Source organism: Grus americana, chromosome 1 (genome assembly GCF_028858705.1).
Source record: "Grus americana isolate bGruAme1 chromosome 1, bGruAme1.mat, whole genome shotgun sequence".
In the NCBI taxonomy this organism is placed as follows: domain Eukaryota; kingdom Metazoa; phylum Chordata; class Aves; order Gruiformes; family Gruidae; genus Grus; species Grus americana.
In genome coordinates this window covers 142,838,335-142,866,114 of record NC_072852.1, presented here as the reverse complement: position 1 = coordinate 142,866,114, position 27,780 = coordinate 142,838,335, and the positions used below count along the sequence as shown (strand labels likewise).

Below are 27,780 nucleotides of genomic sequence, written 5' to 3'. Positions count from 1 at the left end.
GTAATTTTTTTTTTTTCTGTCTTTCAAAAAACTTAGTAATGCAGTAGTACAGTAATTCAAAGAGAAACTAAGTTTTTAATAAATTTGATTTTTACAGAGTTGTTTAGATGTAACATTACAATCAAAACATTCTACAAAAATCCTCCAGTATTTTATTCACACTATATATGTGTGTGTATGTGTACTTTTAAACTACAGTCTGGTGGTGAGCAAAACTTTTTGATACTTACTCCTTCTTTTTGGTCATTTATGTAAATGCTTCTCAGATATCCTCAGAATCCCCAGGAATTTCAAGCTGGATAAACTCTGAGCTTGAATTCCTTTTCTCAGTTTATCTGTTACACAATTATTTTGCATCCCCAAACAATGGGATCTTGCGATCCATGTGCTGGCATTCCCTTGGGTCCCAGCAGGGAGCAAAGCGATGTGTGTGATGCTTAAAGACGGTGAAGTGAGGTCTCTTAGAAGCTTATTGTCTCATCACTGTGAGACTTGATGATCACTTTGTTGACTCAGTCTAATGCAGCGATTCCAAATGTCATTTAATAATGATCAAACTATTCGGATGGAAGTAGCTTCATACAACATGAATGTCAAACATTTATACAGTTCAGCCACAGCTCTTTCAGTGGAAACAAACTTCATTTGTTACTAAGTAATGCTTCCCTCTCTAGGGTGTCTATATTTAACCATGTGTAGGCATGTGCTCCTATGGTTAACAGTGGCTTGGAGATTTGCCGGTTGTCTCAGGTTTTCCTAACAGGCCATTTTATGTGGTGCTTGCTACCTTCCACCATGAGAAAAGAAGGGAGAAAGCATATAAGTTAGCTTGATTCTTATATATTTTGCAAAAGATTATTATAGATGATTTTTCAAGCGAACCTAGGTAACTGACTGAAGAATTTATTTCTTTCAGTATTATTCAAATGCAAACAGTTTTTGTAACAGCTTTTTACCTGTTAATGCATTTTATGTGGAAACGCGCACCAGGACAACTCTGAAGTGCAACGCTGGGTTCACCTGCTTTACGGGGAGCACACATTTCCCAGGAGATCAGAACAGTAGCTTGCGCAGAGCTCTGGCTGGCTGGAGCCTATACAGACGGAGGGATCAGCAACCGCTCCATGGCCAGCATCTGCAGGAAACAGGTGAAATAATTTAATTCCTTTCCCTGCTTACCGCCATCTCCTCAAAATTGGCACCTTTTAAGATACATTTAGCTTTAGACAGTGAAAGGAATTTAGGACTGAAAATAGTCTGCTTAGGGCATTCTTTCTTCTCTCTCCCTCGCCAATGTATTGGGGTTTTTTGTGTTTTGTTTTGGTTTTTTTTTAAGTGACGTTGTACATCCAATTCGGTGATTTCCCAGTACTTTGTCCTCCTTGTCATCTACAGATTACCTCTGTGTGCGCTGCATGCCCTCTTCGTCCCTCTCTGCGTGGAGAGAGCCCATTTCCCCGTGCCTGGTTAAGGTCTCTAACAGTTACTTGACAAAAGCCAGTTGCTCTATGCTGCCAGGCATGTTTCCTCCCCCTCCTGCCCGAAAGCCCCTCTGGCTTTCCACATATGCTAGCCAAGAAGAAACTATCTCTGTTTGGATGTCAGGAAGGCAGCAACTAAATTCACGTGAGTCCTTAGTGTCTGACCCTATATGGCAGTTTAGCAAATTTACCTTTCAGAGGAGTGAGGTGTTGCACAAATGTTTAATGTTTACTTTTATATGGGGTGACTTTTTTCCCCGTGAGGTGAAGGGCAGGCTCATGTGATGGACGTGCTATAAGCCAATCCAAATGCACTCTGCTCTTGTTTCTAGCTCTTGGCCTGGCTCTAAACTTGGGTCGAAAGCGTTCACACTATGCTTGGAGATGGAGTTCAGGGTTTTTGCTGATGTACTGGGCTTCCCAGTCTGTCAACAGGAGCTTGGACCTATGCTTACATGCTGCGTGGGTGCTTGGACACCTTCTCATCCCCTGGTAAACGCTCTAATTGTGGCCTCGTCTGTGACTGGGCAAGTTCTCTATAAACGGGGTGGGGGGTGGGGAGGGCAGTGAGGTGAACTGAGGAAAAGCTTATCCCCATGCTTAACTGACAATGTAGATCATTGAACTGACTGGCCTGACTCTAGAGAACAGCTTTTGGCTTTGTTCCCCACTGAGCAATGAGATTTCTCCTCCATCTCTGAATTGGCCAAACTGGCTTTAAAATGCATGGTCTCTTATGCTCTTTTATTCCTGCATGAATCCAGTGAAATGCAGCTGCTCAGGTTTCAATCCCTGTCAGCCGCAGAAAAATGTCAAATCTTCTGACAAGTTCTTAGCAATGCTGATGTGGATTTAAATGCTGTCAAGCAGTAAGAACAAATGTATTTTTAGATACTTCTGTCAAGTCTGACATTGATGTGTCCTATCAGTTCATTGGCAGATTAGCCCTTTGGTTTATGTGGAATAATTTCCACCTAACTTGCTTGGTGAGCTTTTAGAGGAAAGGTAAAATAGGAAATAACCTGAAGAAATGCCCGGTCAGCTTCTTGGAGGCTTGTGTTTGGTGCTGCATCACGGTCACAGCCTGTGCTGTTCAGAGCAAAGTAACACAGCGACTTACCACACCGATGACATACCGCATGGCGGGGTGCAAGTCAGGAGCTTGCCTCAAATCACCACAAAAGGTGCGTGGTCCCGGCATGCACACACACTCTTTTGTCCCGGGGCTGGTGAAAGGGCTGGGACGGGATGTTGCAGCTCAAGAGCTGAGAGCGCAGCGGGCTGCTCTGGGATTACCAGCTGCCGTGGGCCTTCTTATCTCCTCCCCTTTCTAAAAGGCAAAAAATGACACGCAGACAAGAGAGCTGCACTGGCGTGGTTCTGCAGGGCAGCTGGCTATAAGGAAACAGGCCACCTGAAGTACCTGCTGTGCTGCTCTTACCGTCCCTTGTTACTTTTAAAATCTTGGTGACCTTTAGCTGTGTGGTGGGAGTGAATATACAGTGTTCAGGAGGGTTTAGAAGTTTGAATCTGAGTCTCTGGCACATAATCTACTTTTTTTTTGAAGCAGAAAATGCAGGAACCTCCGCTTAAAAATAGGATTTTACACAAAACCCCTGCAAAAGCATGGTCAGGATTATATATTGAGAGATGAATTTATTTAACCTGAAGGCAGCCAGAGAGGATTAGATATTTTAATTCCCTCCCTTTCCGTAATGACTATACAGAGTGCTGACACTTGTTTGGCTTGGAGAAGATGACCTGTATACTGAAGTGATTAGTGTGTGCAGTGCCTTTTTTAACACCTTTTACTGAAAACTAAGCGCTGCCTCACAAAACAAAGCACCTTTTTCATGGGGCACAGTAGCACTCTTACAAAATCAGGAGCGTTATCCCTGAAGTGGGCCATGCAGCTTATGAATTGGTCTCGCAGATCATGAAATTTGGGACCTATCTTGTCAAGGCAGCTGGGTGATGATTTTCAATGCGCTTGCAAGTGAGATGATGATGCGGAAAGTGTATGTCAGTAGGAGATGTTGTGGTTTACCATTTCAGAATAGCTAGATACTTCGCTGCTGAATTTGAGATTATAACTTCAGCTACCTAATATTTACATATACTTGTCAGGTCATTTTTTTCCTAGGAATTCTGACATGATAGATAAATGAATGTACAGAGGAGGCAAAATTTGCAGTAAATTAGTAGTTGTTTATTTCTTAGAGGCCAATCTGTTTTGGTGTGTTTCCAAATTAAATGTACAATTGTGCTTTTAAACACAGGACAGGTTTTTTTTTTTTCATTAAAAAGATAAGGCTTGAATAGAGATCCCCTCTTGGGCTCAGTCCTGTTGCCTTAACAAGCATATTACCTGTACAAATAGCTGCAATTAAAGTTTTCTCTCTTATCATTCATAATTTACTTGAAAATCAGCAAGGAAAGAAATTTTGTTTCATTTATTTGAGTATTTGATCCAGAATTATGCACTTGAGTGACAGATTATATAGGTGACCCATAGGTGGAATATGTTTGGAACATTTTAAATTTCTTTAAAACTATAGGCTTACTGAATTTCTGTGGGTAAGAGAAGAGGTTGAATGAAAAGCATCAATAACAAACCTTGCAGTTATTCCAGTGTAATTTGACCTATATCACTGTATGACTGTAGTGATGTGAATGTGAAAACTATTACCTTTTTTAAGCTAACTGTACTTCGATTTTGGTATTAAAGTATGCCATCTGCTTTGTTGTTTTCTTCATCACACCAACAGAATGGAAATGTGCCACAGCATGGCTGCAGCCATGGCTTCCATATATTATTGTAAGGAGACAGCTGCTGTGGGACTGGAGTCAGCGTATTGCGATGCTCTTCTATGGCTTCTCCTATTCTCCTCATTATAGCGTCAAACAAGGGCTCAGTGTCAGCTGACAGAGGATTTGTCTCAGAAGGATCTTGTGAGAGATCAAACAGCAGTGGGGGGTCGTGATGGGTTACACCATCCCCAAAACATGGGCAAATTCCTTTTCCAGAACAGGCCCCAGAGGCTTCTGGTTGGAATACTGGAGTAGCATAATGAGCTTTCCATGTGGTGCCACCTGTCACAGAAGAAGCACATTTGAACAGCTTAATGGCATTAGGAGTCAGGGGAGGGCCCTGAAAGATTGGTTCACGTTTTAAGTGACCTGCTTTGTCGTTCCTAGGGCAAAGCTTATGTCATGATTGTCACATATGGAGAAAGGGTCTTCTGGGAGCTAGCAGGGATTCAAAATGGTTTTTGAGGCTCATGGTCACACCTGGGCTCTGGGTAGGTGCAGGGCCATATAGACTATGTGGATCGTTAGGTCTAATATTTTGGGTGCACAGGGACTCTCTGCCACTTTCTTGTGCCACTTTAAAAGTCTGTGCGCCTCTTGGAGGGAAAAATGGATAATGTAGCTCCTGATTTCTGGTGCAAGTACCGGTAGGTGGTTCTGCTGTTGGCACGGTACATCTGAGCCAAGAAGAGCACCTGGGCAGAAACTGATCACAGCTCATTTCCCTGCTTATGCTCCAGCACACTTTCAAATAGGGTGGTAATTGCAGGCCATGAAAAGAGTAAAATCTGGAGTCTAGTTTTTAAGTTAACACAATAAAGGCAACTAGTTTGCAGCTTTAGAGCCTGTACTTTATCCAGCGGTCAGTACAAGAGCTTGATAAGCACAGGTCTGTAACTCGTACTGAAGAAATGACAAATGGCTATGACTAAATCTGAGTGCCATTCAAGATTTTCCTTCCTCCTCCCTCCTCCTGTTTCCCCTATTCCTCACCCCGCGTTTAGAAAGGAGTACATGGAACTCAGAGGCCCAAGGATGTGCCCAGCAAGAAGACAGCAATGAGATACTATGTCTGAAGAAGGGAGAGGAGAAGAAAGGGGACATTGAACACTTGGAGCCACTTCTGTAATGGACTGAGCACAAATAGCTGACAACTGCATTGTCCCTACATGGCATTTTCTTTTTGGTTCAATGGCATCAGCTGAACTTTCCTTCCTCCTCTTGTCCCCAGAGCTGTTCTTCGTGACTGGAACCTGCAGCTTTATTCTTCTGTCTCTGTCATGTCACTACTGCTTGAACATATTTTGTTAATAAATATAAACTTCTTAAAAGGTGAGGGGGAACAAATAACAGATATTAAGGCTCAGGTTATCTTTTCGCTTAAAATCTCCAGTTGCTGACTGGTTGGCTGGCTGGCTATGTATCTGTTTATTTGCACCCCACGGTTTCCACATCCTGCTAAGCAAAGCTTTTGCACCTCTGTGGGGGAATGATATCTCACTGGTTCTGAAATGTTTTAGCATAATACATTTAGAAATGTTGCATATTTTAGATATCTCCATTTCTGAAATTGTGAGAGAAAGGATGCAGAGGGTGGACTTAAAGGAAAGGGGCTTGTTTCCTGATGGTTTACTACAGACAGGTATTCCTTAGGTCTGTTTAGGTGTGCGCTTTGCTGCCTGGGATGTGCTCCAAGTCCTTCTACTTCTCCTCGTCTTGTGACTAAAAGAGCATGTCTCGGGACAGAAATGCAAGCATCTTCTGTCATATCAGGGTTCCCTGAGCACAGGATTTGTAACTTATACACTGTAGGGCAGTTCAGAGAAGTAAGTGTAGAGGTCTGAGGAAGAATTGTTCCAAATCTGCAAAATTTTAACATTCACTTTTCACAGCTGCAAATAATTACTAGAGTTGCAGAGTGGGAGAGAGCCAGCTCCTTACTTCTTTCAGAAGGATACAGTGAGGCTGATGGTAATTAACCTGTGTTGGTGAGCTGAGTAGACAGCTGAGTTGCAGAGGGATCAAAAAAAAAAAAAAAGGTGGTAAAAATCAGTGCTGATGGAAGCAGCAGGGGTTTCAGTCATCTCCAAGAGGCAAAGAAGGATATGCAATTTGCTACTGAAGTAGCTCTGACAGAATTTGAAGGATGTGTGTGAATTTTAGGGGAACATGTTCATATAATATGTCCAAGGGAAAGGAAACCTGCTTCTTCAATCCAAACATCTCAAACCCATCTGGTAACAATCAATCAGTTTAATGAGCAGACAGAAATGGACTGTCACTAATAAGCCTTATTGTGCTGTGGTAGAGGAAAGGACTCTTTAACATAGAGACAAAGGATTCTTCTGGCTTCAAGTGAAGGGCTTAATTAATGGGCCCTGCCTGGGTGACATCAAGACACAATGGCTTCATATCTAGCCTGTCCAACAGATAGAAGTAAATGGACAATAAATATGTAATATGAATGTGATATACTTGTAAATGAGCTAAAACTGACTCTAAAAAGTCTGTTAGCCCTGGCAGAAGTAAAGGCAGTTGGAGCAAAGAATCAGCATTTCTGGCTTGGCTGAAAGCTGAGCTACATGGTAATATTTGATGAGCATTGTTTTCAATCCCCTTGCCATGAGCAGTTGTGGTTCAATGGCAAAAATTGCAGAAAGGCATGCATAGGAGATCTGGCTGTGCATGTGGCTTCATAGGAACATCCATGCTATGTTTGTCTGGGGCTGTTTTACTGAGGGCTAACTTGTGTCTGGTCCCATCTTTTAGTGATTAGAGCATATTAGGCATGAACCTGGCGCCTATTTTACAGTTTAGTTTCATCCAAACTAAAGTCCTGATCTCCAAGCCCATTCCATGATACAACCCAAAGCACAACGAGCAGGTATGTTCAAGAGGGGTTTGCTTCAAAATCATGCTTCTATCTGAACCACAATTGTAACCCAGGAGACCAAGAAGTGAGAGGGAGGTGAGGAGAACAGCAGTTCTTTGAAGAACTGCTTTTTGGGTTAGACTCATCCCTTGATGCACTACCCATTTAGCCTTTCACTAGGGAAAGGCAGCATGACTCCTCTAGTAGGAATTTTTTCCAGGAGTCTTTGCAGCCAAACAAAATTTTCTTTGTAGAGAAAAAATATATATTAAAAAGACATTAAAAGAGATCTCTAAGAATAGTGATGGAGTTACAGGCATAAGAAATTTAAGTTTCTGACCCCTGTTCTGCTTTAGGTAATGTGAAGAGGCGAATGTGCTCAGGGTTAAAATGGACCAAGAGCCTAGAGCCACTGACAGTTCTGGGGTGGGACCAGCTTAGCACCAGTCTGTGTCAGGGGAACGTGGTCTCTCACATCTTTAGCAGCAGCATTAAGAGCTGGACTGTCCTTGTCCATCTCTAACTCCCTGGTCTGTTGCGTATTGGATACATGGGGAGTGAGATTCAAAGCAGTGACTCTCATGTTTCTGCCAGGTGTAGGCTGTTGTGGGCTCCACGCAGACCAGCACAGTGCTCCTCGGGGCATGGGCCATGCCGTGCTCTGCTGGTGTGTGTTAGGTCAAACCTTTGGTCTGGAGCTGACGGAGTGGTTCAGTTGGACGCCAGTGGTGGAAATGAAGCCACTGCATATGGGGGAGGGCTGGTGACGGCTCCTGGCGCTGTGAGCCCAGCTAAGCCCAGGGCTGCCCCACACCTCCCCAAGTGGCTCAAGGTAGCAGGCCCGCAGCTCTTGGCCTGTGGGGGCCTGGCCGCGTTCCCGCTGCACGCCCACAGAAGGGGGTGGCTTTTCATACATGGCACCTCCGGATGTGAAAAGAAAAAGCAGAGCAGCTAACTGCGCCAAAGAGCCCGGGACATTATTTTATTTTATTTTTATTTTATTTTATTTTATTTTATTTTATTTTATTTTATTTTATTTTATTTTATTTTATTTTATTTTATTTTATTTTATTTTATTTTATTTTATTTTATTTTATTTTATTTTATTTTATTTTTAAACCTCCTTAAAGCATTCACTGACCTCTGACAGGTGCCCTCCGAGCTCCAGCGCTGCTGCCGCCTGCCGGGCAGCGAGGCGGCGGTTGTGGCGGTTGGCCGGTGCCGGTTGCGGTGCCGCGCTGCCCCCTGGCGGCTCCGCGCTGCCGGCTGAGGGGAGAGCGGCCAGCGCGGCTCTGCGGCGCAGCGCTGGGGCGGTACACTCCCAAAGCAGCCAGCCCCCTCATGCTGGTACTCTCCCAAAGCAGCGCTTCATGCCGGTCCCCCGGTGCTAGGGGGCGGTTAGGCCCGGGGAAGCGGTACGTTTTGGGAGGTGGGCACTGTACTGCACCACCCACGGCTGCAGCATTCCCCTGTCAGGCATTTCTCTCTATCGCTGGCCTACTTCCTGCAGTACGCAGCAGGGAAGGAGACACCAGTCCCTCTGCCAGAGTTTTTTCCTGCATTTTAATTATGTTAATAAAAAAGGCATGGAAGGAGATAATCCCTAATTAAAACTAAAACTGAGTGCTTAAAGCGTTAGGTTATAGGGTTGGTTCAACTAATCTTGTTTTATACTCATTGCAGGAAGAGCAAAGATGCGGAGTGGTGATTTATACATGTCACTTAGAGATAATACATTTTGATTGTGCCCAGAGAGAGGAAGGAATTGAGTCCTGGTCTCCTTAGATAAGCAATTAGTTGAGGCAGCCAAAATGTTGGCCTTGAGCATTTTTAAGTGTGGTTCCTTCAGTGGGATCACCTTGTTTCATAGCCATGGTGGTATCAGGTCACCCAAATCCTCAGCTAGGGGGAAGCTGTGGAGACCAGGACCACTTGCTTGTGCCTGTGCTGAGCACCAGCTCTGCAGCAGCCCTGGTAGGGGTGTGAAAGCCTGACCACTCAGCTACAGGGCCAAACAGCGGCAGTTGCAGCACTTTTTCCCTTTTTTAAAAAAAAAAAAAACCCAAAAAAACACCCTTATAGTTCTTAGACAAAAACGTTACCAGCATCTTCTGTCAAGAAAAAATAGAAAATGAGGATTCCCAAGGGAAAAAACCCAACCAACAAACTTTCCCTGGAAGGTTTGAAGATGCCCCACCCCATGGAAGAACTGGATTTATGAAACACCCTTGTACGCAGCATTTTCTACCACGCAGCTCCTTGAGCAGTGTGTGGGTTGCTCTGAATCTCACCCTGTATGGCTTGTATAGCTTATGCATTTTTCCTTGAATGAAGTACCCAGATTTATCTTTGGGGATCAAGACCCTAAAAATAAAATTCCACCTCAGCATCTGGCATCACATCCTCACATTTAGTCCTTAGTCCCTTTCCTCCATGTTTCTTGTCAGACGAGTGCAGTGACTCTACCTAGAGGCCATGCTTCTGTCAAACGTTGTGTGACGACAAGGGTGCTGACCTCAAGGTTAGACTGGCAGCATGACTAAAACTTTGGTGTTACAACTCTGGTATGTATTTATTCATGCCAACAAGACAGACAGCAATGTTCTCAGCCATTATCCTGATACTCTCATGAGTGTGTATCTAGGGGAGCAGAGAAGTCAATTTCGAAATATTTGCAAGTACAAGTAAATTTTGTAGTCTTCAAGTGCTCACTGAGCAAGTAGATTCTTGGCTTGATACTGTCACTGTATCAGAAAGTATCATAAAGGAAATGTAAATGGGCACAAGAAAGATCGCCCAGTTAACACTGTGACTTAAGAAGGATTTGCTGCTGGGCTGCCTAGGGTTCTCTCACTCACAGCGCTCTTTAAGCAGCCAGCTCCTTGTCAACGTACCAGCTGCATGTGAACAGCTGCTGATGGTGGAGTGCCCCAGCGTTTGCAACTGCTAGCTAACTGCAGTCTCACAAGAGCTCCGTAATTCTTCTCTCACTTCACAGATAGGGAAAGCAAAACAAAATTTAAAGGGGCTCATTCAAGCTTCTAAAGGCGGGGAAGATGAGTAGGCATAGCCCACTCCATCAGTTTCTGCATTTCTGCAGCTGTGCAGAATGAAAAAAGAAAATGAGTACGGCATCACCACAAATTCATCAACTGCACTTACTGTCACGTCATCCAGTCACAGAAGGTGCAGTTTATCTCAACTAACTTTAATCTGAGGGTGATTTTCATATGTGATATGGTCAGCTCAACTCCCTTTTTAGTCAGTGGAGAGAAAGACGTGTGACTGATCTAGCCCAGATATGCTAATCAGAAGGTGGTGAATCACACCCTGTAAACATCTGCATCTCTTCAGTGACTCTAAACCAACAAGCTCAGGTCCAGGCACCTGTGTTTGGTCGCACAGATACCATCGTCTGTTCTAAGCAGGAATAAGGACACAGCTACTAGCCACTGGCCTGTTCTCTTCTACACTTGTACCAGAGGATGACATCAGCAAAGATTGGGTGCATGTTGAAAGCTCAGGAAAACATTACAGCTGCAGCGAGCTTGTCTAATGCCACAGCTGAAAAAATGAAACAACGAAGATACGGCTATTGAAAACAAACTACTGCTTAAGATAAAGACCGTATGTATGCAGCTCCTTTTTCTTCTGTCTTACACTAAAGCTGATTCTGAATGCTTTTGCAGCAAAAGCGATAGAAACACTGCAATGACAGGGAGATTCTTGAAGCTATGCTACCCAGGAAGCAAAACCCTTCATCATCTCAGGCACGGCAGGACAGCCAACAACAAAGTCATTCTGCACCTTGCAGAAGAACTGAGAGTTTGAGGCAATAAACTTACTCCAGATATATGTATGTATGTTTTTACATGTTACTCTATTGGAAGATAGAGGTCATAGAATCATAGAATTGTTTTGGTTGGAAAAGACCTTTAAGATCATTGAGTCCAACTGGTAACCTAGCGCTGCCAAGTCCACCACTAAACATCTACATTCTTTTAAATACCTCCGGGGATGGTGACTCAGCCACTTCCCTGGGCAGCCTGTTCCAGTGACTGACAACCCTTTCAGTGAAGAATTTTTTCCTAATATCCAATCTAAATCTCCCCTGGCACAACTTGAGGCCATTTCCTCTTGTCCTATCACTTGTTACTTGGGAGAAAAGACCAACACCCACCTCACTACAACCTCCTGTCAGGTGGCTGTAGACAGCGATAAGGTCTCCCCTCAGCCTCTTTTTCCCCAGCCTGAACCACCTCAGTTCCCCCAACTGCTCCTCATCAGACTTGTGCTCTAGCACCAGTCTGATTGCCCTTCTTTGGACATGCTCCAGCACCTCAATGTCTTTATCATCTCTGATATGCAGGAGGGGAGTGTTTATACTCACGGTCCTTTTGGTGCCACCGCACTGCATGCAGAAACGCACCGCAGTAGTGAAACATGAACTCGTGCCCGGAGTGCTGAACTATCCCCTGCAGCAAAGGCAGCAAGGTGAGCCCGTCGATTACCCTGATGGAGAGAATGAGAGTCACCAAACTGCTAAAGAATTTCAGTCTGCAGCTGGAGCGTGAGCAGTACTCACTCTCCAGGTATGCAGCATTAGGATTTCAAGTGTCATTTCTAAACCAAGCTACTGTTTAGCTAATGAGCCCTGAGATTTTTAATTGTGTGGATGGGTGGAGACCAGTGATTAGCAGTTACTAGCAGTTTTTGCAATAACAGCTAGTTCACACATCCTGCCTGGGGAGATAAATTACCATTACTGTAATTTTCCTGGGAGTAAGTGATAAACATAGTAAAGGCATGGTTCACAGCTTTTAATTTTGCTCCTGAAACAGAAGTCACTGATAGTTCTGTGAGCCTGAGGCTTCATAAAAAAAAAAATCAAAAGCAAACCCACAAAAACCCAAAACACCCCCTGCGAAACCCCACTTAATTCTTGGTTTGGTTACACACCACCTGTACTTTATGCTTTTTGCTCAAATGCTTAGGCACCCCCACTTTCTTGTATTCTTTAAAGGAGTCTAACATAGTTGCTACAAATTGTTTACTATCGAGGTTTACTACTTCTCCGGTACTGGCAGCCAAATGCAGGCCACGTGCCATTTGCTCCGCCTTCCCTACTCATTCCTGGTCTTGGAAACAGCCTGTCCTCGTACTCTTAATAGGATCAACCACCTTTGTGAATATCTGTGGATTTTTCATAAAAGTAAGATTAAAAGATGTTTGTTTGTGGGGGGTTTTTTTGGTTTTGTTTTTTACAGTCATCCCAGTGTCCCACATCAACCAGGTTGCCTTTTAGTGATTAGAAAACTGAGTTAGCTTGATAAAACATACTGTTTTCCTTTGCCTTTTCCATATAAGCAGACAAGATGGGGAAAGCTACACAGAAAGCTAGAGAATTGCCTGGTTAAGAAACAAACAGAATTTGACCTGTGGCTGTTAGGATGCATGGCATACGTAGTCAGCATCTCTCTAAATCAAGAAAGGGGAGTGAATATGGTTTATGAAGCCACCTTTGTACCTGTCCTGAGGCACAGCCCCTCCAGCCAGGTGAACCACTGTTGGGAAAATGTCCATTAGGCTTGTCGGTTCATCGATAACTGTGTCTGCGGGTAATACTCCTGGCCATCTAACTATTCCTGGGACACGGATGCCTCCTTCCCAGCCTCCCATGCCTTTTCCACCTGTTAGGAGGAGGGGCGGGGGAAGTACCAGAAGAGATAAAAGAATGAAAGATAGTAGATGTTTATTATGCATGTATAATAAAAGGGTTGAAAACTTTTAGAATATTCAAATAACTTTAATGAAAATACAGTAAATCCTGGAGAACAGTAGAATGACTACAGTGCAAATTCCAGTCTTCAAAAAGAAGTATTATTATTCTCTCTCTTTTACTTGGGCAGCATATAGGGCAGCCCAGTACTAAGCAGTATTTTTGGCAGAAAAGGAACAATTCCTCTGATGACTGAGAAGACATTCTGACCCATATTTTTAATTGAATGTCATGTCTGAGAATAATCTCCAAACTCCCTAATAACATGCCCAAGAAAAAGGTCTGTTATTAATAAAAAGCAAAATCTGACTTGGAGTCAATGAGAGGTTGCAGCCCCACTTGGTGCCTGAGGAAAGGGGATTAACACAGGGCAAGCTTGGTTGTCAGACAGTTCACAATTGGAGGCAGCAGGAACATTATGAAATGATTTGCAGTCCTGGAGAGCAGTAAGGGAAATTAGGATAATATGTCATCTCCCTCCTGGAGTCTACAGTCCCAGGGATGCTCTGAGGCGGTCCCAAATGGAAGAGTGGGGAACCCATGCAGTACATAGGGGAGTGCTCTGAATATGCTGCAGTGATGACTTTCCACCTACATTTCTGTTGAAGTTGTTTAGAGGTAATCCAAAGAGTCTTTCTTAACTTGGTTTCTCTTGCCTTCCTCTAGTCCTCTAGTTCCACCATGCAATTTGCTCTCTTATAAATCAAAATATTCATTGTTTTGAATAGCATTTCAAAGTGAGAACCATTCATTAATGGGATTAATGAAACAATGTGGTTTAAAGCCACAACTCCAAGTTAGGGTCCAGCTAGATAAAAAATAAATTGCAAAAAGTTGAAGCTCAAGTAGCTATATGACCTTTGCTCTGTTATTCCTCCTATCAAGGGCAGAAATGGCAAGTCATTGCTGGAAAGTGTTGTAGGAAAATTTGCAAACAAAACTTGAAGCTAGCTTATTAGCTCAGATAATAAATCAGCAGCTGAACGGTAGTTTATACTAGCCTCTGGCTTTGCTAAGTAATGCCGGACTTTGCTATGGAGGAGGTGTGCTCATAGTTAGAGCTGAGAGGCAAGGTTCCCAGCACTTGCTTTTGAAGGCTGACAAGGTGGCATGATGGATTATACACAGGGCAAGTCCAGCTGCTTGTGCAATAACCTTTGTGCAATATAAGATAACGGTATCTCATGCTTTGTTATTCACTAGCGGCTGTTCTCATTGTTCATATGTGTAGCTTATTTATCTTCCTGTTAGTAACAGCAGCAGTGAGTTCTACAGATATTTATGAATTAAACAATGTTTTTTAATCTTTTTTGAGTCATTGCTAGTTAGTTTCACTGGGATGTCTCCTGTTCTGCTGTATGCGGGCATAAATGGGAATGCCTTTTTGATACTAATATCTAAATTGATATTCTGTCTCCTCTTGTCTTCTCTCTAAGCAGGCATGATGTCATTGTTGTGCTTTCATACTGAAGTCTCTGTCTAATCACATTCACCACTCCTTTCCGGACTGTCCTGTTACTAATAAATTTGTGTTAGGGTGGTAGAAGTGAATTCCCTAGGTTAGGTTCTGAGCTATTCAAGTAGGCCCATTGGGCTTTTTGCATCACTTTCTGGTACGGAAACTTCATATCCAGAACTGAAGGCTAATTTAGCATTTAGGACTGTTCCTGGACATATCAAACATTGCTTGTGTGGCTCATCAAGTGACTTACTATTAGACAATGTGCATTTTGGTGCTGAGCAAGATAAAGGCACCTGAATCTTCTTCTGTAGGGAAATAAGTGATGGGAGCAGTTTTCAGGCTTCATTATACAATAAGCACCAAGCTGCCCAAGCTGTCACAGTGGCTTTTTGAGGCTTGGCAGGCTGGAGGGAGCACATGCAAGAGATACCATAGATCTTCATTTCCATAGAGCTTTTGATGCTGTGTTGCAAGCCAGTCATAGAAAGAGACTCTAGATGAAGCATCTATATGAGAGATGAGAAACTGGAAAACTGTATCAAGAAAATAGTCATCATGATATCTACCAGTGTCGACATAGATAATTGTCTACTGTGAAAAACAGAAGGATGTTTCAAGTGAGACTCCAAACAGTGTGTTCTGGATCTGCATCCGTGGAAGTTCAGACTGGACATTAGGAAAAGGTTCTTCATCGAGAAGGTGGTGAGTCACTGGAACAGGCTCCCCAGGGAAGTGGTCATGGCACCAAGCCTGGCAGAGTTCAAGGAGCATCTGGATGACACTCTTAGTCACATGGTTTAGTTTTAGCTAGTCCTGCGAGGAGCAGGGAGCTGGACTCAATGATCCTTCCCACTCGAGTTATTCTATGATGCTACAACATTTTCAAGTAGTGCTTTGGGTTATGGGTTAGATAGTATGCTTACAATATTTAAAGACAACATGGAACTAGAAAGAAGTACAAGTGTACTGGAGTCTAAAGGAAGGATGAATGAGGGCGAACATAATAGCACTGAAATACGTTATGACCTTGCAACTCCAGGCTGTTGCAAGGAGGAGAGGGAGAATCTCTTCTCTGTAGATTGGTGAATTGGGCAAGACCTGTTGCTTAAACTGCAGCACAGAAATCCAAGGTAGGTACCAGGAAAAAAACTCCAGTAGCATAGACAATGAAAACTGGATTATCTGGGAAATCACTGAAAGTCTTTAAGAATAGGTTAGAGGATATAGCTGTCAGGAGTAGCTTTGGTGAAAATGATCCTGTCTGGGGGCTGCAAGATGGATAGCCGATGCACTGAATTTGCTCCAACCCTACAATCCAAGATTATCATCCCAGTTTATAGTCTGTCTGGATGTATTTTATTCTATCATTTTCTTTTCATGAGAAAGTCTTATGCATGTACACACTACCAAAATTTTACCTTTATAGATCCCGTTCCATCCACCCAACTGAGCATTTCCTCTGTGAGCCTCTAAGGATCCTCCATGATCAGATGCAAAATAAATGAATGTGGTATTCTTCAAGCCTTCTTTGTCAATAACATCCAGAAGCCTTCCTATAAACAAAGCGAAACATCATAATTATGTCTGGAGATGCAGTCAGACTTTTTAGGTCTTGACTCAAAATTCATTGAAGGTCGAATTTTTCCATTTCCCCAAATGAGTTCTGGTATAAGCTACCACAAGCAATGCAGAGTAATCCTGCATTACAGAAATAATAAGAGCCCAAAGGAAAGCTGCTGAATGTGTCCAAAATTTGTTTGTGGTGTGTATAAAAACAAGAAAATAAAAAATAAAACCAATTGGAAAATAATTGAAATGAATGATCCTTTTATTCAAGCTACTCAGAATACTCTGTCAGCTTTATGCTATAAATTCTCCGAGTCGAGGATTGTCTCCATTGTGTAGCCTCAAGCATCTTGAAAAGCTTAAATAACAGCACTGCCTAGATTCCTAGTCATAGAAAACTGCTGTGTCTCACCAGGGACTGAACAGGGACTCTGAGATCAGGCTGCATACTATCAACCAAAATCTGCTCCTGATGTCAGTGGTAAAAACTTCACAGACTGTAATTCAAACTTAACTTCATAAGGAATGTTTTCAGTACTGATAGCATCAAATGTTTATACAGAATATGATTTATCTTTGACTGCTTGTTCTCATCATCTACTGCATCAAATATAGTCACCAAGAACAGCTTCCATAGCTACAGAAGCAGCAGCAAAAGCTGAAGTACACAAGGAAAAAGCATAAGCCAGTGACTGGCTCTTTTGCTTAATCTCCTTTACACACTTCTTTTGTCTCCTTGGTCAAACTACTTATTTACTGTACCCAAAAATAGGCACCTTCCCCTAAAAAGAGTTTAGATTGAGTCTAGGCATATTGGTTCTGAATTAGACCCCAAATCTCTTACTTAGCTGTCCAACCCTGGAGACTTCTGTCCTCACTAACTGCCATCTTGTTTGGCCTATACAAGGAACATTCCTTACACCATCAGACTTCTGCTACCCAGCTCTGCTTGCATAGCCTGTGTCTGAAGGTGACTGGTGCCAAAAATTTGGAACAGAAGCATGGCAGAGTCCTCTGGTTCAACTGGATCTTGCAGAGGTTCTCAGCCTGCCCATCAGAAGCAATGGGGCTCCTCTCAAAATACAATTTTGTAAACATGGTTATTGGAGGAAGAAAAGGTTCAGGGATTGAATCTTGGCCTGGACAGGAGGTGAATACTTTGGCAACAGGGTCTTCACTTTTGACTAAACACATACAGGAGCTATTCTCCCTCCCATTGAAGCAGAAAGGAACTACTAAGTAAGGCTAAGGTCTAAATCTGGTCTCTGAGCGCCGATTATGTTTTAAACCCTAACCTAATCAGTACTCAGAGCCTAGATTTAGAGCTAAGTGAGTCTTCACAATGTACTGACTTCACATAATTTATTAGGTGAAACTATAGGTTTTTAACTTGGCTTTTTTTGCTAGGAGGGAGTTCTGGTTTTTGCTCCGAGGATTATTCTTTGATAAAAATAAACAAGCACACAAACCAACCACCATATAATGTAGCATTCAGCAGCAGCACCAGTTATATCTTCTGAGACTAGATAGAGCTGGAGAAGTGTCAGACATTTTGATTAACGATGTGATCAAGCACATATTTGATGATTTGACTGCATTTGACACTGCAGCACAGAAGTGTGTCAATTAAAAAAATAGAAAGAACAAATCTTCACAAGAAAAGTTTGGGCTTTCATCTTAAGAAAGTAAAAATGAGGTGTGGTAACGGAATGACAGTCTCTGGAGGTACCTGTGTATCCAAGGCAAGTTCACGGATTTTTGTCATATGCAAAAAGGGAGTTCTGTGACTACCTCTTTAATTTCTTTTCCACATTCAAATAAATGAAAGATTTTCTTCAAGAAGACCACTTACCCACCATCCAGTCCATCTCCTCTACATTATCACCATATAGGCCATGTCTGCTTCTTCCCAGAAACTCCTGTGTCGTAATGAGAGGGGTGTGAACATGTAAAAGGGAAACAAAGAGAAGAAATGGTCTATGCTTGTTTCTGAAATAAAAGAAAACAATAGTCATTTCTCTGCAAACTGTCGCTCAGCCAAAATATAACAATGACATGGTAGTGAATATCTCAATAAAAATTATTATTGGGGTCTAAAATAAAAATTTTTGATCTTGACATCTTTGCATTTTTTGAGGTTTTGGGAGACAGAAGGGATTAAAACACCCCTCAAAGGTTTTGGTTATGTATTAAGACCAAAATAGTAATGGGCCCTTGCTTTGACTGGTTCCAAATTAGACATGTGTAGCACATTAAATAAATAACTAGGCAAGTTCATAGCCAAAAGACTGACACACTCTTAGAGCCAAGGAGAATAGGACTTGCTTGCTTAAACTTAAACATGAACATCACTGAGCACCTGAGACATCCTCATGGAAAAGGCAGACACAACACTGCACCCACAGGAGAACCATATCCCCTTAACATCAGGCCAGGCAGGTTATCCTAGGAACCTGAGATTATCTATGCTCAAAGGTTCACAGAAGAGATTTATTCTACCCCAATTTCTCTTAAAAAACCCCACAAACAAACAACCCCTAAACCCTGACAGAAACAGCATAATATTATTCAGGGATATGCCCAGACTTGACGCATGAATACTTTTGAACACTTAGTGGTTTCTTCAATAACCAGTTGAGGTTACGGATAGTATTGTAAACGAAGGACGCCTTTGGAAAACAAAACAACACTCACTATCATCCCCGTTTGTAAAATATGAACTTCATATGACACTTTCTATGACACCCCATTCATCAGGCTAAGATCATTTTTCTGTTCCCACTGGCAGAAGGCCCAGCCCTTGGCCAGGACACCTTTGTATTAGGTGAACAAAACAAAACCACAAAAAGAATAATCTTCCTTTTCCTGAGCAGCTGACGAGCCACACATAAGACAAAGGACAGTAGCTGGATGCTGACAGGTAGGGGGATGCCAGAAAACAACAAATTACTGGCCAGCATCAGGACGTGTAGTTCAGCATGCCAGCCACCTGACCTAGTGGTGTATGACACAGTAATCAAATCGCTTTCAAAAATCTTTAAAATGCGATACAATTTTTGTTGATTACCTTTCAATGAATGAAACTGCCTCCTTCAGCATATTAGAAGTAGTTTTTTCTAGATTCATCGGTTGTTCAGTGATATCATGGTTTCTCATCAGGATACAGTTCCAGTACTTGGTGAAACCATAGCTGGAGAACCAGGAGATGAAATACAGGAGACCACAGATGGCTAGATATATAATTATTTTCCATTTTACTGAGAATAAATTGGTAAGTTTTCCAATCAAAAGAGTAAGCACTGCAAGGATGATAATCTGTGTGTAAAGCCAGTATGAATCTTGCAAAGACTTGGCCAGTTCAGGGTCATCTGTGCCTTGACACTCATTCAAAAGGGTAAAAGGCATGCCGTAAAAATAATCAAAGCCGTGATTTAAAGGATGGTGGCAGTGATCATGGCGGGATTTGCAGTTCACACCCATATGCCACTTCCCTGAAAATATAAAACAAAGACCTTAAATCCAACATCATTACTCAGAGAATAACATGTAACGTGTGTCTGCCTGTATTTCTAATAGGTTGGCTGCACTCCTCAGTTAGGGTGCAGCCAAGGGAGGAGCTGGTGTGGAACGGGGACAGACTCTCAGGGAGCAATTGTGCATTGACATTTTATCTGCCTAGAACAGCTGGCTTTCCTCACCTATCTGTTAAAATTCCACGCAGGGCAACGGTCCAGCTCAGATGCCTCCCTGAATAAGAACAAACAGGGTTACAATAGTTGGTGCTTATTATTTTCCACATGATAAAGTAGCCATTCGTTAATGGGTAGCCTGATGGGCAGAAACTGGAGAAACCCTTGTGCCAAAAGAAACAACTAAGTGCAAAAATATGAACTAATTTACACACGAGTTCTAGCTGCCCTTCACAGTCCAAGAACAAATTTCAGGAGGAAGGTGTACCTATTGTCTCTGTGTGTCTATATTCATCCTAAGATGAGTAGCAGAAATAGGCCATTCCAATTATCCAGTACAATTGGACATATCAGAACGTGTCATACGCTGATAATGAACCTTAATGAAGTCATATTACAGAGCAGTGTAATTATCTTGACACTGAAGGACAGTCTATACCCATGAGCCTCGGGGCTATTAGCTAGACAAATAACTTCTGAGAACTGCTAACCAGCTCTGTGCTCATGTATATGACTGTAGTTTACTGCGTAAGCTACACCAGATTGCAGTGAGCTAGGGAAAGTTCACCCCTTTGCACAGGCTTCTGTGAAGCCAGTACATCACTAAGACTCACTTCAATTTAGAAACTAAATGGCACGTCAGTGTGATGGAGCTGAGCAGAGGTGTGAAAATCACAGTAATTACAATTGTGCACATGACACCTTTGACTACATCAAAAAGAATTTAAAAATGAGAGGGGCTTGAAAGACACAGCCTTTAATCGGTGTACAGGCAAAATTAGCAAAGAGTTAATAGGATTTTCTTTTTTGAAGATGTATTCCAATCCAAGCCCCACTGAAGTCAATGGAACTCTTTCAGCTTTTTTGGCAGAATTTCTTTTTGCAGAAATTAAGGCACTTTTAGAGTCTTAACTGTGGTAATAAGCAGGATGCATAAATAAGAGAAAAACTGGTCGCCAGATCTAATTAAGACCACTGTGGTGCCTGGGTACCAACTGGCAGACAACATTTTTCTGCTCAAATAGATCAGTGAATATCTCTGTTGGTTCTTCCTAAAGCAATCTGTACTGGGCAAACAAGATTCTTTCCTTTTCATTTATGTCTGTTTGCAGTGTACATCTATGTATTTCATACGTCCTCAGTTTGGATTTATCAGTCATGCTGTGCTGACAATGGGGCTTGAGGCATTCTAAAAACTCTGCTGATTTTGAAAGTTATACATACAAGAAACTCTAGTTTAACTGATCCTAGACATTTTGGCAAAGAAAAATATTGACAGAAGCAGCCTCATTTGAATAACGAGCAATGAAAAGGCAGCAAGTTGCTCTGTCTCATACCTACAAGTGCTGTAGAATAACCTTGCTGGTGCAGTATTCTGGCAAAAGTAGTTTCATTCGGTGGGAGCCCACCAGAACACCCATTCCAAAAGAGAACCCGCCGTTGAGTGCCGGATGCCATGCCTAGAGAGAAATAACTGTCAAAATAGAACAAGCCATAATTCAGATTTTCAGTCTTCTCAGCTTGTTCTTTCTAATGAATGGGACTCAGTTGCCTAAGCAACTCAGGTGCCTTTTTATAAGCCATTTAGTATGCCCTGGGATATTCTGATTGACCCCCAGAACAATGTCTTCTCCAAGGCCCGTGTCATTATCTGCTAGTCCAATGCAGATGCCTCAGCTATGCTGGGATGTCTACAAATGGTGCTAAATGCCAATGTTTGGGCATCAGGCAACCTCTTGCAACAAAAATTTATCAACATGTAATGTTAAAAAAAGAAAAGGGGGGGAAAAAAAGAAAAGAAGTTTTATATAGAACAAAAGGCTTACAGAGTCAGGGGTGTAGACTTCTGAAATGGACAGTTCATAATTACATTTCTCCTTTAGCAAGTCAGAATCACATCAGAGGAGCTACACTTATTATTACTGCCATATGCAATGGCTGAAGTGCTCTGTCATGAATTTACATGGCTGAAGTAAATCTGTTTTAAAACATTTTTCTTGAGAACTATTCCACAGTCTGACACATTTCACTATGAAAACGTTTGCCAGGATATTCAAAATATTATACTTAATATAATCTTAATACTACTGAACATACAGTGTTTGCACAATTTTCTTCTTCATGTTTCTACCTCTGGGTGGTTTGTGCTGTTTGGGTTTTTATCCATTTCTGTGTTGTCATTTAAAATGTGCTTTATGTTGGGATTTTCCCATAGAAATCAATCACTAAATCTAGTCATCTTTATTTTTGCCCATCTCACTGAGACCCCCAAATCCTTAGCTTAACTAGTCTTTAAAATGGTTTATTTAAGGGATTTTCAATAGCAATAATGGCTAGACAGACTGCAGTGAACCATTAGAGAGGCCCAACCTGATCTGATGGGGTATCTGCCAGTCAGGAAAGCTGCTCTACTCGGAGTACAGACAGCAGCTGCAGCAATGTGCTGAGTAAGTCTCACTCCTTCCTTTGCCAGGCCATCAATGTTAGGGGTCCTAAAGAGAAAAATCCCATCTGGGATAAGAATGTATTACACAGAAGTTCATGGTATCCCACTCCTCCTAGATTTGTCGAGGATATCACCATCAAATTTACAAAACTCTCTGTTATTTACAACTCAACTAAGAAAGCTTTGTGTTATATATTTTTTGAGATACCTTGACTCCTTGGAATTGAATTTTCCAGGAGTAAATGTGGTTTTATTAATAACTAAAATGAAAAAAAAAAAAAAAAGAAAAAAAAAGAAAAGGTATTTCAGGTTATCCCATATCAAAAGCTCATGCAGCATAGTGAAAAAGATTCCATTAATAGATACAGGACAACACAATTTGCAAGACTATAATAGGTTAGAGTAATCATGGGATATATATACACAGTCATTCTATCAATCAATCTATATATAGACTGATAACTGCACTAGGGATAAATACATCACATAGACTGAGCTGTCATTTCATAACGAGCCTACTAGAGTTGTTAGCTGAGGTTAAATCCTAATCTCAGTCCTTGATATTTCAACCCTGGAGTTGTGGAAACTTATAAATTATACACGTGCCCGACAAATACAGCGCATGGAGAGATTTGCAAAGTTCTGACTGTAGATGCTGAAAATTAGAAGTCCAAGAAAGTTGCCCAAGCATGCCTGTATAATTATTACTTCAGTAGGAACTACTGTAGAACATTTATTTTGTACATGGTTTGGAAAGAAGTGTATCTAGATAAACTAATACATTAATAATGAATTTTCTAATATTACATGTTATCAGTGGGTTTTTTTTCCACTAAAATTCACCAGGAAGGGATAATTTATTTTGCAGAATACATTCTTACCTTATTGTGTCATTGCCATAGCAACCCACATCTCCAATACCAAGATCATCAGCCAGTATCAGTAAAAAATTGGGTTTTGAAGGATTTGATACACAGGTTCTTGGAAATAAGCATAAAGTTAACCAAATGTTTAGGCAGCTCCTGAAATTAAAAGTAAAGAGGTAATATTACAAAAACATTTGTAAACTTTATAATAGACTTTAAACTATTAAAGTTTTATGACTCAGTATAGATGCAAACAACTACGAGATTCTGCCAGCAGATGGAGCTCCTGAATAGTTACAAAAGTTCTTGAGCTTTCTAAAACCAGTAATATTTTTTTTATTATTCGTAGAGGAATTTTGCACGTGCATTTCTTTATTGAGATTTGATGTCAACAGATGGCTCCTGAAGAATGAGTGGTTGGACGCTTGCAAGTCTCCTGAGGCACCCCTTGCACAGGGGTGTAGGACGCTCCTGTTAAGGCTCCTGCAATGGGTGGGGTAGGAGCGGGCAGGTGGTTGCTATGGAGGCACACTGGTTATGATGGCAATGCCTTGGCTATTGCATCCACTGCACTCCGTGCTACATACAGCATCTGGAAAGTGCTCCTTCATGGTTGCAGCAACGGGCTTAACCTTGGTTATCTTCATAGAAGATCCTAAGGATATCTCAGCAGATGTCTTAGTTGCTCAAGGCATTTGCAAGAGGCACCTTATGGATGTTCACCTGAAGTAAATATATGCTAGAACTTATCTACTGACTGCTGGGTCATTAATAGATACTGCTGTGTGATACATGCAGAGTAAAAGTCCTATACCATATATTATATATACTCCTAAGCCTTTGTGTCCTGTAAAAGTAGGGTGAAAGGCCTTGAAAGACCAGCAGTTCTAAACCTGTATTAGCTGCTCTCAGATTCATAATGAGTTTCTAAAAATAAATAAAAAAAAAAAAAAGAAAGAAAAAGAGAGATATCTTTTTACATTTTCTTAAGCACAGCATGTAAAAACCAGAAAAGACCCTCAGTGAATGTCTTTTCTTACCATTGTTTTACCTGGTAAACTCCGTCGCTTCCCCATGTATGAAACAGGTACATAGTTGGTTACACGAATTCTGGTGGAAAAAACAAACCAATATAAATCAGAGCCCAGTAGCTCTGGTGATCTTATCCGTGAGGTTGGTCATTAACTGCCGTGCGTTAACGCAATCGCATGACCGCTGCCCGCGGCTGGCTACAGCAGAGGTGGGCTGAGCTACTAGGGCTTGATTACACAGGCCCTACGTCCCTGAACATGGGCTTGCAGAGCCCTCTTGAACGGACACGACACGGCAAGGCAGAAAGGGCACTTCTGAGGATGGGTAAGGTCAGATGGCACAGCACGCAGTTTTGCAAGATCTGACCTGTTCCCAGCTGGCGATAACTTCAGGGGGACTTGTGAGTGCTTGGCGAGAAGGCTAAATGCCCGCGGCTTTAAAGAAGTGTCAAAGGTGCCAGTAACTCAGTACATCCACAGAGCTGTTGGTGTTCACTGAAAGAAGGGTTTTCACCATTTTACAAACAGGAGGTAATGATAAGTGAGCTCATATCTCGCTCTTTACTTAACCTCAAATTATCTTTAAGGTCTAGGAAAATAATCTAATCCTTACTGTGAGCTTTGAAACTACAAAAAAATGCCTCAAAGAAAAGCCATCCTGGAAAGTAACGTTTGCAGTGTAATTCTTGGGGAAGGGACTGTAAATTCTTAGGTTTGGATGCCATCTAATACATTCAAGGATGTGTTTCTAGCTAAATGTTACTAAAAACTGTCCAGAAACACCAATACCATTATGATTATTTCCTTAAAGGACTTCAAAGCTTAATGTCATTTAGAAATTTAAAAAGCAAGTTTTTCTACCTGCCAACTCTGTGAACTCAACCTGGATTTTCAAATAACCTAAAAATAACCTTTTAGTTTCTAAATATTTATTTTTGTCTGGCAAGGCAAATTTTATGAGAGGAAGCAATTTCCTACGCTTGCTGAAATAGAGAGCACAACTAGTCGCTTTGGACAAAGAATAGCTTGGGAAATGTGCTCCTTTTCCTTGTGAGTGGCCACAGACTAAGGGACCCGAAGAAAATGTTGCGCTGGAATCAAGCACTCATGCAGAAGTACGTGATAAACCAGTTCCACGGGGAGTGGCATATGCTCATCTGCGTGCTGTACACTGCAGTAAATTAGAGATGGCGTTCATTCCTTCACTGTGAAAAAGAGATAAAAATCTGAAATATCTTTCCATGCAAAATCCCTACTTTTCTACACTTCTTTCCATTTCAAACCAGCATAAGAACAGAGATGTCAGCTCTGGTAAGGGACAGATTGAAGCTAATTAGCATATTTACTTTCTATAACAACTAAAAGCATGTTTGTTAACATAAGGTCACTTCTAAACACAGATAACTGATGAGTTTTATCGTGACTAATGAAAGTCATTTGCGGATTTCTTTTTTTTTTTTTTTTCCAAAATCAGCATGTTCTCCAGTGGGGAAAAAAAGAGCATTTTCTGAGAGAACTTTTTTTCTGCCTTTTTGGTACATAAGAGTGTTACGGTTACCTTGGATGTCTGAGGAATACTAAACTGGCCAGAAGAGAGTATAATCCTGTCCTACACATTTCAAAGAATGAGCCATAGGATTAAAAAATGCAGATGCTGTTATTCTGCCCAGGAAAATAGTATAAAAAAGCTCAGAACCTGGGGTCCGTTGATGATTTTTCCAAGTAACTTCTAGGTGCTGGTTTGGCTATGGCTGAGACAATATGGGAAATAAAAGCTCGATCTCTATTAGATGTGGAATTTTCCATAGGGTTGATGATGCTTCCCCCTCTCTACTGAGGAGATGCTGAAAAGCAGTACCGAGGGCTCACCCTCCCTGCCCTCTGGCTGAGTTGGAGATTAATGAGGAAACAGCAAGACCCCTCTGACGCAATGCATTGGCTGGTTGAAGCAGGACATTACTGCGAATGCAGATGCCAGAAGCCTAACATCATGCTTTAAAAACCAGGCTGTATTAATGTGAAGCAAAGGACTCGCTAACTAAGAGCTCGAATCTTTTATTGCATGGTAGTGGTGCCTCAGAACCACAGCCCGGCACCCAAAGCCCCAGTGAACTATGGCCCCTGAGGACAGCACTGAGGTGGCCATCAGGCAAGTGCACAAAGGCATTAACCTGCAAGAGGGAAGAACTAGCAATGGCTCTGGTCATTATCTATAGCGGGAGCTTCTTTATGGTGCATTAACAACGGAGGCAGAGCTCTGCCCTCCCAGCAACTGGTAGGCAGCATTGCATTTAAAGGGCTCGGGGTACATGATTAAGCCGAAGCTATTGCGATGAAAATGTTCTTAGCCCACGCTGAGTAGCCAAGGATCATCACAGCCCCTGTGAGCTGTAGTGGAGCAAAGGAACCAGACAGATCTGGACATTGAAGAAATCCCTTGATTTCCCATGGGTGTTGGTAAGCTTTCCAAGCTGGTACAACAGCTCTGCTGCCTTCCACTTTGTCCCCACAGGTCCATGCAGCGCAGCCAGCTGGTCACGGCAGGCACGTCGGTATTTAGACAGAGATTTGTACAGACCCTTAGGAAAGCTGTGGATTTTGAAGCAGGGAGTTGCAGAGGTGGTATTGAAAAATATTTGGGTCTTAATACCACTGGCAGTAGCATGATTAGAATTAGTGCTTCCTGACTTACTGCAAGCCATTTTAGGAACACTAACCTTACTAAAGGACGAGAAGAAATATCAAACTTTTTAAAAATACCAAACAATTTAAATACGCTTATTCACCTTTTTCTGTTAGGGGCTGATTCCTTCTGAAAGCAGGGCTCTCACTGACATCGCTACGAGTGTAATGAACCCAGTACTGGGCCCTAGGGCTTGTCCAGTTTCCTTAGCTGTTAAGTGAAAAAAATGACTCAATCCATAAATCTAATATCAGCCTCTAGAAATCAGCAGAGTTACTTACAGAAATCTGAGAAAACACCAGATAGTAATTCCCTCTTAAAGCCAGTATGCCACAATAAATGATCAAAACTAATAAAAAAGGCCAACCCCTTTTAACAACGTGGAAAACAAACCCTCGTCTCAATTATTCTTCTTGCTCTGAAATCCCTCTTGCTCCTTGGTGCACTGCGCAGTCCTGATCCTCTAAGACGTGTGTGGGAGGAAGCGGGCTGGGACTCGCTCCTTCTCCTCTTCCTCTCCCTTCCCCCCATCTCCAGCACAGATACTGCCCGGGATCCCCGCCAGCAACAGCCAGCAAACTGGAACCGCGGTGCAGGCTTTACATGCATTCCAGGCGGAGCACAAAGTCCTCATTCTTCAAATACTGGCACAACGCGGCTACGGCCTTTTCTAGATTCCCCACCCAGTTAATTCTGCGCAGATTTGTATAACGTCTGACACTGCTCTATAGAGATGCTATAAACAATAACAACAATAATAATAGCCCTGTTTTTTTTTTTTTCTCCCACCCTGCTTCTCCAGCCTTCCAGCCAGCAGGACTAGCTTGTCCTCCCCTTTGCTTCTCTCACATTGTCTTTTCTTCTCCGTTGCATTTTCAGGAAAGATATTACTGGCACTTTCTTCCCCCACCCCCAAGAACAGAAAGTTTAGCATTCCCCCTCCACACTCACACGCCTTTCAGAACTTACTTCTGTTGTAATAAACTTTACTCTTCAAAAGGTCTGAAGCAATTACTTAGAGGAGCTCTTGCCTGTTCGCTTGTTGACATTTCAGTCCTCTGAGTTACTTGAACACAGTGAATGCTGAATTTAAC

At 42.1% G+C, this 27,780-nt stretch overlaps 1 protein-coding gene across 7 annotated transcripts; it reads right to left on the bottom strand.

The window, feature by feature from the left end:
* Positions 1-79: 79 nt before the first annotated feature.
* On the bottom strand, positions 80-27,780 carry LOC129213384 (arylsulfatase D-like). 7 transcript variants are annotated; one of them, XM_054843359.1, is made up of 13 exons: positions 27,656-27,731; positions 26,790-26,896; positions 24,013-24,082; positions 22,988-23,128; positions 22,031-22,152; positions 20,998-21,120; positions 19,039-19,462; positions 17,824-17,960; positions 15,824-15,958; positions 12,692-12,854; positions 11,555-11,676; positions 4,171-4,574; positions 1,036-1,135 (listed from the first exon to the last, which is right to left on the bottom strand). In XM_054843359.1, the coding sequence occupies exons 3-12, from the start codon at positions 24,063-24,065 to the stop codon at positions 4,204-4,206; spliced, it is 1,791 nt and encodes a 596-aa protein (XP_054699334.1). In that variant the 5' UTR covers positions 24,066-24,082; positions 26,790-26,896; positions 27,656-27,731; the 3' UTR covers positions 1,036-1,135; positions 4,171-4,203. The 7 variants fall into 7 exon arrangements, with proteins under 7 accessions (XP_054699289.1, XP_054699343.1, XP_054699304.1 ...); XM_054843351.1 differs by lacking the exon at positions 1,036-1,135 and adding an exon at positions 2,795-2,811; XM_054843314.1 differs by having other exon boundaries at positions 80-4,574.